We start from the raw sequence: 13,282 nt of genomic DNA on the forward strand, positions 1-13,282 counted from the left end.
TTCTGCAAGTGCTTCTAATCATGAAACAATTGACCACTTGTGATCTTCATTTGATTGTACACCCAATTACTGTCATGGCCGTCATTAACCGTAAGCTCATCCATGGCAAAGTTGCCCCAATCTTCAGGGACGGTATCATCATTTTCAAATAGACGACCATCTCTTCCTTCAACAAAAGTTATGTACTCCTCATCATCTAGGTCCATTCGATCAACTATCGTCCCATCTAATTCCCTCTGATCAATAATCATGTGACCTCCGAAGTCCCAATTGCCACCTTCAGTGTCATGCTTAGCTTGTTGGTCGACTTCAGGCTGCGACTGCTGATCCTCTGCAACAGAATTTTCAGGAGGCCAATCGGTTTCAGCGACCACCTCAGCTGCAGGAACAACATGGCTACTCTCTCCTTGAGTTTCGTTAGCCAGTTGTTGCTCAACGAGCACAACAAGAGAGAATTTCATTTTGTTCGTAGCCATATGAACTAATGCACGCCAACATTTTGAGTTGCTCAACTCACATAATTCCCACCGCCAACCGTGCTCACGATGCCTTGAAACAACACCACTAACTTTTATGGTCCAGTGGCTTGGGTCCACTTGCAGAAAATTATGCATCCAACTTAACAGATCCGCATGTCATATGTGCAACGAATTGGTCACAATTGTATCTACGTACTGAAACTGACTCAAATCTACCCCGGAGTCACAATAATCGATGAATCCGTTGCCATAATGAACTCTTATATTTACTATTTCAGAACTCATCCTGCTACTGCATTAGATGATCGTACATTATATGGAACATCCAAAAACTTTTAATTTCTTTAATCCTAGAACGTTGCTGCTACAACTTTGATATATAATTCAAATCTCTTTCCTAGTATATTTGCATATGACCGAACCGCAAACAATTTACTATGTACTATAACATAGAACTCTGATTTCATTATATATATATATGCAATGACAATTTATTATCTTAATATAATTACTGGACATAACAATATAATGAAATCAATAAGCGATGGAGTTGTCGGACTGTGATTGCTACACTACACATCATCCACTGCAACCCTATAATACTTTATTGTAACTGTGATTAAAAAAGACTGTAATTAAATAAGACTATATTAAAAAATCACCTTTATGCGATGGAGTTGTCGGACTCGACGCGTTGAGCAAGCCGCCGTCCGCACCTTGCAGACGGGCAGCGAGGGACCAGCCGCGGCCTCGGCGCCCTCGGCCCCCGCAGCCGCCCACGGGCACGGCGGCGAGGGAGGGGCGGGCCCCCCCCTGCACAGCCCACGCGTGAGGGAGGGGCGGCGGCGCAGGCCGGGAGGAGCGGCGGCGGTGCAGCCAGGCAGGGAGGGGTGGCGGCGTCGCTGGCGGGGGCCGGCGAGGACCTTCGGCGGCGCTGGCTCGGGCCGGGGAGGGGCGGCGGTGTCGCGGGCGGGCCGGCTAGGGGCGGCGGAGGCTCGGGCGGGCCGGCGGCGGTGCTGCCGGGCGGGTGAGTGGCGATGGCAGCAGTAAAAGTGAATGGTCGGGCGGTGAAAGTCAAAGCCAGGTGGGGGGTCATGGCGACAGGCCTGTCAGCTCCCCACGAACCGACTAGCCTGTTATCGGGCCGATAAGGCATGTCGACTGTTCTGCGGCCGACAGGTCGTCTAATTGGGCCGACTGGGCTACACAGGCCGACAGGCCACGGTGGCGCTAGTTAATCTGGGCCCGTGCCAGGGTGGACCAACCAGTCGGCTCCTCAAGACCCGACTTGTCCTTGTCGGCTTCCAAAGAGCCGATATGTGTCCAGTCAGCTGTTGAGGAGCCGACTGGATGTTAGTTTTGTAATTTTTTATTTTGCTATTTATTTCTGCAATTAACTATTAAAATAATATTATTAAAAAAATTTGTGAAATGTGGGCGTGGGGACGGGCAATCGTATGATGCCATCAGCCGGGATTCGGATCCACCATTATATTTGCGACTTGACCTCAGCGCTGGCACTGTCAGCTGGATACTCTCTTCATTTCAAAATCTAGATCGTTTTGATTTTTCTGAATTCATATATTTTGCTATGTATTTGGACATACATTATATCTAGGTGCATAGCAAATAATATAAATCTAAAAAAGCCAAAATGACCTACATTTTGGAACGGAGAGAGTACATTGTATTTATTGTATGTATCTAGACATAAACATATATTTAGATGAGTAGCAAATTGACTTGTTCAAATGTAAAATGATAAAAGATACTTTCGAGGGGACGTGTAATTTACACATTTCTATTTACATGGATACAAACATAGTTGATGTGTGACCCTGTAATAGAGATCACCGTAAATTTGAATGAAATGGTTTTGGCTGAGTTGATTCTTGGTAGCATCACATGAATATAGGTTTTGGCTGAGTGCTTGGCAGCATCACATGAATATATTGCTCATACGTATAACTTTTTATCCCATTGCAACGCATGGGCATTCACCTAGTGTATCTAGAAAATTCAAAAAGATCTATATTTTGAAACCGATGGAGTACAATATATAAGTAGACTGAATGTTGAGATGCACAAGAGAGAAGAGGAGAGAGAAGTAGGCTTACGACTGATTTTAACACAAGAACTAAGAAATTTTGTAAGATAGACAAATGGACTATGTATTAATGTTGAGAAGTTAAAATATTGTACATGTGGACAAAAAGATGAGCCGCAAAGATTTTTGCATACAGTAATGAACTAAATCATTAGTCTTTCATCTCTGCAGTTCTCCTCTTAATTTGGGCTATGACGATGGTTGCTTGATCAGAACTCTCTGTAATCTCGTATCAGGCTGTGTTTAGTTGCAAAATCTTTCTCTCCAAACTTCACTATTCACCTATCACATCAAATATTTTGCCTCATGCATGGAGTACTAAATGTAGATAAATAAAAATAACTAATTGCATAGTTTTGATGTACGTTGCGAGACGAATCTTTTGAGCCCAGTTAGCCTATGGTAGAACAATATTTACCACAAACAAACAAAAAAATATTACAGTATGTTACAGTATCCGATGTGACTTTTTTTACATCTTTTTGCGGAATCTAAACACAGCCTTGTAATACTCGCACTCATAGGACGGGCCCAAATACCAAGAATGATGCTAAATTATATCTTATTACCCCTAGAAGACGGGAACATGTGGATCAAAAGCCACCACGTTCATTCCCGAGTTGCATCCTAAATTTTTTATTTGCATGCTACAGCTCCTATCCATTCGCGAGCCTTGTGCTGGATTTGCTGAGAATACTCCTTCCTTCCGTCCCAAAATAATCGCACTTTTGTGATTCAAATTTTATCCCAAAAAATATACACACATCTCATTTAATGACATCATTTAGTACTGGATAGTCGGTACCGGTCGGGAGCCCGGTATTAAATAGAGTTCCGGACCAGTATTAATAGCCCTTTTTCTAGCTGTGGGGTGTTTGGTAAAGTTCTACGCTTGTTTTGACTCGAGTCTTCGTGGTTTTTTTTCTTCCTTAATTTGTTGCCATCATTTACATGCCTTAGAATATTTCATAGTCATTCCTCCATTGTCGTTTGGATGGCTTGGAATCAATCCTTGAGAAACACATTAGTCCCAATGATTATATATCATCATTCAATCTTTAAAATTGCAAAGGACGTCTAAGAGGCTATTACACCTTAATCACAAAGTTTGAAAACACCATCCGAAAACAAACCTAAGGCATGTTGGAAGCAAAACAGTGCAAAGGAAACTTCTGCGGTGCGGTGATCTAGGAATATGCCTGCCTTATTTTTGCATGCATGGATGCAATAAGGACTAGGATATAGCGCGACCCGACGAGTCGCGCATACGGAGAGCGCGCGACCCCTTCACCTTCTTTCCGTCTTGCTACCTGCCCCACATAGGTATGTCTTTTTAGCATCTCCACGTAAGTATGTCTTTTTAGTATCAACATTCTGTGTAAAAAATATTTTATATTCGTACTACCTCCGTTTTGAAAACCGATTGCACCATTGTGTTCTACTCAATGAGAGGAATTGAACTAGATCCCACTTGCATATATTTTAAAGATTTTGCACGAGTGGCAAGTTGCTATTTGTTATACACATAAGTTGCCACAAAATGAAAGGTTTCGTACACATAAGTCGCTATACATATAAGATAAAAGTTACAACAAAAAATATTTTATTTATTGTCATAAAAATAAAATTGCCACAAAACAAAAGTTGTCATAAACATGAGTTGCTATACATATAAGATGTAAGTTATTACCTACAAAATCTATCATACACTCATACACAGAAGTTGTCGCAAAACAAAAGTTGATTTATACATAAGTTGTCACTATAGTAAGCCAATATACACATAAGTTGCTATAAAAAGAGAGAAAGTCATAACATAAGTTGCTACTAGTGCAAAATATCATCAAAATATATACAAGTTGGATCTAGTTTTGTAGATCTCGTTGTAATAAATACAATGACGTGATCGGAATTGAAAACGGATAATTTAGAGGAAAGTTATAATATTTTTAATTGGTGAAATCTGAAATAAAAAAGAGCATGGGCCGTGGGCAACGGCGGAGCTGGGAGGGGGCCGGCAGGGGCCATGGCCCCCCCTAACTTCTGAAATTTCGCAGAGGACCCCCTCTTCATTCTAGCCCAGCTACGAAGCCCAGCAGCCCAGCTACGAAACCCAACCGCCTGCAGCCTGCAACGATCAACCAAACAGCCCAAGAAAATAAATCGGACGCAGCCAACAGAAGAAAACGCGTTCGCCCTTCGCAGCGCTCGTCCTGGCTTCGACTCGAACCAGGCACCAGTGACGCGACGGCGCCGGCGGCCGGCTCACCTGCTCCAGCGAGATCGCCGCTCGCGCCGAGGATGGACGGCAGCCCCGGGTCGCCGTCGCCGGAGACGGACGAGATCGTCGTGAACCTGCCCACTGCTGCTCCAGAGCCTTGCGCCCAGCAAACGAATGTAAGGCTGCTCGCCCTAGTTATTCTCCTAAACCTTAAATCTTATTTCTGTATGGGAAAAGCTGAAATTGAGGTTTGTTATAGCAATAGGAATTATAGACTGATTTGTGGAAACTGATTGGGAGTAATCGTTTCAGGAAACCAAAGCAAAACCAAAAAGAAAGACACTTTTTTCTTTCTACAAGAAGGTGCCTACTGAAGGGGGCAGGGAAGATGGTTTGGTTGATCAAATTTCTCAATTAGATGAAACTCCAGTAGCAGCTCCAATTGTATTACATGATGAAGCGACACCTGCACCCAAAGTTCCGAAATTAAATTCAGATGGTAGTGTTTTGATTGTGGAACTGCGATCCTGGTTTACGAGGTCAAATTTGGGACTATCCTGTTAATGAACAAGATCGAGCTCGCAGAATATATGTTATGCTTGGCCCATATCAGTTTGTGAAGGATAAGTACCCATATTCTGGTCCAAAGTTGCATCCACGTTGCTTTCAAGCTCATTGGTTCAAAGAGTTTTCTTGGTTAGAATACTCACCTGCAAAAGATGCAGTATTCTGCTTTCCTTGCTATTTGTTTTCTAAGAAACCATGTGGAAGGGCAGGATCAGATGCTTTTACGATGAAGGGTTTTAAATCCTGGAAAAAAGTGAAAAGTGGAAAGGATTGTGCATTCTTATCTCACATGGGAAGTGATAGCAACTCTGCTCATAGTTACAATATGACATGTTACAATAATTTGAAAAATCAACTTGGGCATATTGATAATATGATGGAGAAGAGAACAACTCTAGAAGTCAAGAGGAATAGGCTTCGACTAAGAGTAACAATTGACACAATCCGGTGGCTGGCATTCCAAGCTTGTGCTTTTCGAGGACATGATGAATCTAAAGATTCAAAAAACCAAGGTAATTTTCTTGAGATGGTGAAGCTTCTAGCTGAATATGATGATGAGGTCAAGGCAGTTGTATTAGGCAATGCTCCAGGTAATGCAAAGTATACCTCACCAACAATATGCGTGGGTATGATGGTGCTAGCAACATGCGTGGAGAGTGGAATGGGCTTCAAGCAAAATTCATGGCAGAGTGTCCTTATGCATATTATGTCCATTGCTTTGCTCATCAACTACAACTAGCTCTTGTTGCTGCATCTAAGGAAGTAGCCGAGGTGCAGAATTTTTTTGATCATCTCACATTTGTTGTCAATTCTGTTGTGTCTTCTAGTAAGAGAAATGATGACTTGCATGCTAATCAAGTGGCTGAAATGGAACATCTCATTGAACTTGGTGAGCTTGAAACCGGGAGTGGAGCTAATCAAATTGGGACTTTGAAGCGGTCTGGTGATACTAGATGGAGCTCCCATTATGATTCAGTTTGCAGCCTTATAAAATTGTACAAACCTACATACTTGGTTCTCAAGGATATTGCTAATACATCAAGTAATACACCAACAATTAGAGGGAAGGCTGCTGGTGCTATTAGATTGATGATGACATTTGAGTTTGTATTTATCTTGCATGTTGTAAAAGAAATCATGGGAGTCACGGACCTACTCTGTAAGAAGCTGCAACACAAATCTCAAGATATTGTGAATGCTATGGATGATGTTGCAACTACAAAAAGGTTGATTCAGGACTTGAGAGATCAAGGATGGACCAAGCTTATTAATGATGTGACCTCCTTTTGCAGCAAGCAAGGGATTGTTGTTCCAAATATGGGAGACCGCTATGTGGATTTTATTAGATCCCGTGAAGATGACGAGACTACCGTTGAGCATCACTACAAATATGATATCTTCACAGTTGCAATTGATCAACAATTACAAGAGTTGAATAGCAGGTTCAGTGAACAAGCAACAGAGCTTCTCATTTTGTGTACATCTTTGGATCCAAGTGACTCATTCAGCTCATTCAACATCGATAATGTGTGCTCTTTAGCTTCAAAGTTCTACCCTGCTGACTTTACCGAACAAGAGAGAGCAAACTTGAGATGTCAGCTACGCCATTATGAGCTTGATGTACCTAGCAATCCAAGGTTTCAAAATTTGACAAGTGTAGCTGATCTTTGTCGTCGACTTGTTGAAACTAAAAAAGTAGATGATTATCATTTGATTGATAGGTATATTTTTTCTTTTAACTTTATATTTGCTGCTCATAATTATTACATAGCCTTTGAATTGTAACATGAAGTACTAATATTCATTTTATGTTGCAAGGTTGATTCGCCTTGTTCTTACTTTGCCAGTCTCAACTGCAACTACAGAGCGCGCATTTTCTGCAATGAAACTTGTGAAGACTAGGCTCCGAAATAAAATGGAAGATGGATTTCTAAGAGATTGCTTGGTGCTCTATATTGAGAAAGAGATAGCAATTAAAATCACAACGGATTCAATTATCGATGATTTCAATGCAGTTAAGGAGCGTGCGGTTAGATTCAAAGACTAAAGTAAGTTATATTGACCCTTTTGCCAACAATCTTTTGTATGAACAATCAGTTCCATAATATATTTGTACATGGTTCTGCAAATTATTAGAATACGGTGTGAATCAGCATTTTTTCGTAATCAAAACACAATCGTTGTTCATGTTCAATGGACGACCGGCCCCCCCTGGATTTCTTGTCCAGCTCCGCCACTGGCCGTGGGAGACCAATAACGTCAGGGGCTGCAGCAGGCCGCGCGGGTCGCGCAATTGGTCCCTGGCGCCTATGCAGCACGAATACGGATACGCGTATCGATATCGAACCGATACGAATACGGAGATACATCATTTTCCCAAAAAAACCCGATATGTGGATACATTTTAATATTTTTTTATAAAATAAATATTAATGCATATTAATGGTAGGAAAAGGAAAATAAAAAAGAAAAGAAGAAGAAACTAAGAAAGCCTAGCCCAAGAGACCAACAAACAGCCCATATAACCTTCCCTTTCTCTGGACCGGTCGATCAGAAGCAGATCCTTTGCTCTCTCTCTGCGATACGTTCCACGGAGTATCCGATATGTACCCAAATAAGTATCCGATTTATGTTTCATTTATTTTTTTACGGATACTTCTCCGATACGTATCCGTCGCGTATCCGCCGCGTATCGGTATCCGATACGTATCAGATATGTAATTCGCACCTCCTCTGGAGTATCGGTGTAACGTAGCCTGGCGCGACAGCTTTTTCCTTACCGGATGTGAGGTGAAGACTTCCTGGTTGGGCCGAAAGGGAAACAAGAGATGGCGAATCGTTGCTTGACAGATAGGAGGGGAGGGAGTGCGGGCCGAGCTGGGCTGGAAAGGAGGGGGAAAGGGAGATTGGTCCCAAGGAGAAGAGGACAAGGGAGACAGTTTTGACTTTTTTGGGAAGGATTCAAATCAGGTTTAAAAAGAAATTGAAATTGAAACAAGGATTTGATTGCCACCAAAGGGTTCAATGAAAACCAAAACACTCAAATACAGTGAATTTTTTATGCATGTTTTCAGAAACGGTTTCTGAAAAAAGTTGTTTGCACCCAAAGCAAGCAAGGAGAATTATAATGCATTATAAGATTATAAGATTTTAAAATATTTAGTGTTTTCTACCATCAGGCAAAGCACAAGGGCTTACATAACATGGCTACATGTGAGATGCGGTAGTGGTGCTAGAGCATCTCCAAGAGTCTTTCTAAATATTACTATCTAAATTATTATTTAGAGAGTCTTCTGCTAAATTATCATTTGAAGAGTCTTTTGCACAAAAATTGCTTTCTATATGTTTTCAGTCTCCAACAGGTTTTCTATATCTTGTGTACACTCTGGAATGTCATTTTCGTTATATATCTTTGACTAGCAAGAAATACGGAATGGGGGTGACTATATTTGGATAATCACTTAGATAAACTGTGTTGGATGGTATTTTTCCATCAAAATCTCTATTCCTAACAATGATGAAAGATATAGAGTTTGTTGGAGTTGCTCTATAGTCTATACATTTACAAAAGACCCTTGTCTTCACATTGGTACTATATATTCCGAACTGGCAGGCGAAGCAAAGCTAACCAGCATCTACCTCCCACACGATCTCAATAAGGACACATCTCATGCTGCATTGCCGCAGAATTAAACTTTTACAAAAGCTACTTCGTTATTCTTCCGTTCAACGAGTATTCCGAACTGGTTAGCGAAGCAAAGGGCAAAGCTAACCGTCCTGCGCTACCAGATTGGCTCCCACACGGCCCCTATATAAGGCCACATCACATGCACATACCATACCGGCAGACAACAACCAGTACTGCAAGAATACATCCATCATCACATCAGCAAGCAGATACATCCAGCTAGAAGCGATGTCGACATTGAGCTCCTACACCCTCCTGAGCCGGGCGGCGCCACTGCCGGGAAAAATCTCTCCCGCAGTATTGCAGCCGCGCAAGCAACTGGCGGTGGCGTCGGTGGCTCTCCCTTGGGTTAAGCAGTCTCGGGCTCCTCTCTTCGTGTGCCATGCCCAAAAGAACACCTACAACATCCAACCCGGTGGTAAATAAGCTAAGCTAACTTTAATTTGACCATTAATTACAAGAAACTTGCTAATCTATGAGGCTCAATCTCTGACGATATCTGAAAACCGTCATAAATTCTTTTAGGATATCGTGACATTTTTAGGATATTGTCATGGATTCACATATTAACAAGTTTCTTGTAGTGTAATTTTGGAATTTGATCTCTACAATCAGGCCTGTATCTGGGCCCGTGCGGACCGTTCGACCGCATAGGCCCCCAAATTCTCAAAGGGCCCCAAAATATTAGGTATACATTAAGTATAGTCATCTAGAGACTCTAATTTAATTGATTGTTGACCCAATTTGTAGCAAAATATGGCTCAAATTGCTCTTGAAAGATGAATCGTCGTAGGCGTATTGTTTGTCACTTCCTTTCGCACGAGTTCTGCTCGGGGTCACGCGTGTGACCCCGAGTGGACCTGTCACAGTATCCCAACCTCTCCAGGATTTCGTGTTGTGGGCCTAAAATCGGCCTAATAATCTAGGTCACTCGTGTTTTGTTGCTAGAACAAACTTTCTTTTTGTTCCAGAAAATTTTTGTTGTTGCTCAAACAATAATAATTGTTTCAGCAATAAAAAAATTATTTCAAAACAAAAAATAGTTATTGGGCCTTGTGTGATGATTTAACTGCAAGTCACACATGTGACTTCTAACATATACACTTTCACACAACACATCGCGCTTGCCGGCTGCTATCGCTTGGTATCCGTGATCCTGCAATAGGCCACGAGGGCCCCAGTCCATTGTTTCGCACGGGCCTCCGGGTTTGCCGGTACGGCCTGTCTAGAATAATGATAGAGTTGAAGCAACATTCATTTTTTAAAGCATATACATACTAGTAGTAAATTAACAATTTGATTTCAAAATGAAATTTGGAAAGCCCTGGTGCACCCGAGTCCCACATCGGACGGCGACAACTGGAGGATCACGGAGGACAAGGACCACATCAACCTCAAGTTCAACGTGGGGGAGTCGACGAGGAAGGACAAGCTGGAGGTGGCGACGGCGGACCAGGTGCTCCTGACGGTCAGGTACACGGGCAGCCGCGACGAGGACAGCCTGGCGAGCGAGCTGGACGCCCGCCTGCTGATGCCCCTTGGCTACGACGGCAAGAAGGTGAAAGCGGCCATCGTGCCCGGCGGCTGGCTGCAGATCACCATCGCCAAGCCTAAGCATGAAACCGACAAGATAGAAATCTCCGAGTAATTAAGAAGACCCATCGTCGTCGCCTCTAATAATGATTGACTGATGCCGATGTGATCAGTGTAATGTATGGATGTGTGCTCTTCTAGCTTCTGTTATGTGCGAATAATGTACGTACAAGCAGTAACGTTACAACTATACGTGTAGCTTGTACGGTTATGACAGCCAATGAACTAATTGATCTTGAAGTCCGATGTTTGATCGTTATAATTAAATTTTGATTTTCTTTTTCAAAGCACGAAAGTCACGTTGGAACCATTTTTGTTTACGATAAGGCTGTGTTTAGTTTGCAAAAAAGTTTGGGTTTTAGTACCGTAGCACATTTCGTTGCTACTTAACAAATAATATCTAATTATGGACTAATTAGACTTAAAAGATTCATCTCGTACTAATCAGTTAGACTATGTAATTAGTTATTTTTTCCAACTACATTTAATGCTCCATGCATGTGTCCAAAAATTCGATGTGACGGGTACTGTAGGAAATTTTTTGATAACTAAACAGGGCCTAATTTGTCGGAACTGTTGAAGTAGCGGCCCTGCACCCATTCCTGAGTCTGCAATTATGATGCAATATTTGCAACAACAATAGCTTATATATCTTTGGGATGTAGGGTGGCTTGAGAAACAATAATACAAGCAGAACAAGCCTGCTTGACTAAACCGGGAACGTTCACACTTGAGCAGCTGATAGATGTGGCGTCCCCCCTTCTCTTCACAATGCTTCTCTTCAGTTCCCCTGCGCACCAGCTCATCTTGCGATACACCACTACTAGGCCTTGTTTAGTTGCGTAAAAATTTGGGTGAAAAACACTGTAGCACTTTCGTTTGTATTTGCTAATTATTGTCCCGCCATGGGTTAACTAGGCTCAAAAGATTCGTCTCGCAAATTACAATCTAACTGTGTAATTAGTTATTTTATTTAGTTACATTTAATACTTCATGCATGCGTTGAAACATTCGATGTGATGGAGAATCTTGTAAAGTTTTGGAATTTTGAAGGGAACTAAACAGGGCCCTGGTCGCGATCACCCTCTATATATGTTCCACGGAGCAATGTTAATAATCTCATTGCTCTTGCCCCGTAGCACGTTGTATACATGTGTGCATCATCTACCTTGTCGTAGGGCGCCGTGGCAGGGATGCGCTCCGCTGTTTGTCGTGTCAGAGTACGTACTGTCATCTGTCCACCCACACGGCTGTCGGTCATAATGCGGCGTGGGCCATTGTAGATCGTAGATGTAACGAATATGGTACCATTTATATAATTTCGAGTGATTTTGGTGATCGTATGACAATATAATTAATGGGACTAATGGTTTTGTTAAGTGAACATTTCTAGATCACAGGGATGAAGTAAATAGGCTATACAAAGTAAAACACGAAGAAAGAACTCAAAGAAATGCTGAATTGGACGAGTTCTACTGAAATCAGTAGCACCGGAAGAACCGATGCCTATAGCATCGGTGCATCCGATGGTTGTCGGAAGATCCGACGCCCTGGCTTTGGCACAAGCCTGTGCGCCTCTGGAGATCAAGTGAAGAAAGAAGTGAAGCACCGGTTGAACCAACGGTGTCAAGAGAGGCATCGGTGCATTCAACATACTATGTTCCAGAGACATTGTCAAGCGTGCAGCAGCCAAGCCATCAGCACCGGTTGAACCGGTGGTGCGTCGGAACAAGGCGTCGGTGCAAATGACGTCAGCAAGAGCAACGGCTATCTGTGGATCAAGTGTCACCGGAAGAACCGACGCCTAAGCATCGGTTCAACCGATGGTCCCTGAAGGTGCTACGGCCGTGTCAGAGAAGCCAACGGCTAGTTCAGAGCGCAGAGTGACCGGAAGAACCAATGCATTATGCGTCGGATGTTCCGATGCCTACGTAGAAAGCTGTTAACGGCTACAAACGGCTAGTTCGACTTAGAGGCCTATATATATGAGCTCCCCCGGCCATTTGGAGTTTGCTGGAGTCCCAAAACATCTCATACACACCCAAGAACACCTCCAAGGCATACAAGAGCTCATTGATCATAACCTTAGTTTTTAGCACTAACTTTATAAAGTGTGAGTGCTAGATTAGCTCTTGAGTGAGTGAACAAGCAAGGTTGAGATCCTTGTGGCTGGTTCTAGAGTGAACCACACTTGTATTACGGTGCGTCGGCCCCTTGGAGCAAATTGGTGGCTCGCCGGCAAGTCAACGACCCTTCGGCTTGGTGTGGAGCGGCGTCGACAACATTGTGCGGGGGACGGAGACCCCTCCTTCGTGGGAAATCTCCCTTAATGAAAATCGGGATCAAGGTGATCGTGATTGTGTTCACGGAAGAGACTTGATTGCCGAGAAGCGATACTCTTCGTGAGTGCTTCAACAACGTGGACGTAGGGGCGTCTTTGTGGCAATCCGAACCACGGGATAAATACTCGTGTCGAGAGTTCGCTACCTCTCATCCCTCTCATTAAGCTTCCGCATTTCATATTTCAACTTGTGTGCCTTTACTTTCTTAGTATAGTATCTTGCTAGGATTGGCTATAGGTTGCAAAACTCTTTTGGGATGAGAGTTTCACACTAAGTTGAACCGTA

At 42.8% G+C, this 13,282-nt stretch overlaps 2 protein-coding genes across 3 annotated transcripts; both read left to right on the forward strand.

Moving 5' to 3' along the window:
• The first annotated feature begins 6,006 nt into the window (after window positions 1-6,006).
• Window positions 6,007-7,612, forward strand: LOC120640694 (zinc finger protein 862-like). 2 transcript variants are annotated; one of them, XM_039916597.1, is made up of 3 exons: window positions 6,007-7,095; window positions 7,193-7,422; window positions 7,511-7,612. In XM_039916597.1, the coding sequence occupies exons 1-2, from the start codon at window positions 6,020-6,022 to the stop codon at window positions 7,419-7,421; spliced, it is 1,305 nt and encodes a 434-aa protein (XP_039772531.1). In that variant the 5' UTR covers window positions 6,007-6,019; the 3' UTR covers window position 7,422; window positions 7,511-7,612. The 2 variants fall into 2 exon arrangements, with proteins under 2 accessions (XP_039772531.1, XP_039772530.1); XM_039916596.1 differs by having other exon boundaries at window positions 7,193-7,561.
• Window positions 7,613-9,225: 1,613 nt separating this feature from the next.
• LOC120640695 lies at window positions 9,226-10,914 on the forward strand. The gene is made up of 2 exons (XM_039916598.1): window positions 9,226-9,480; window positions 10,385-10,914. Exons 1-2 carry the CDS (start codon window positions 9,291-9,293, stop codon window positions 10,708-10,710), a joined length of 516 nt encoding a protein of 171 aa, XP_039772532.1. The 5' UTR covers window positions 9,226-9,290; the 3' UTR covers window positions 10,711-10,914.
• The last annotated feature ends 2,368 nt before the right edge of the window (window positions 10,915-13,282 follow it).

Source organism: Panicum virgatum, chromosome 7K (genome assembly GCF_016808335.1).
Source record: "Panicum virgatum strain AP13 chromosome 7K, P.virgatum_v5, whole genome shotgun sequence".
Classification (NCBI taxonomy): Eukaryota; Viridiplantae; Streptophyta; class Magnoliopsida; order Poales; family Poaceae; genus Panicum; species Panicum virgatum.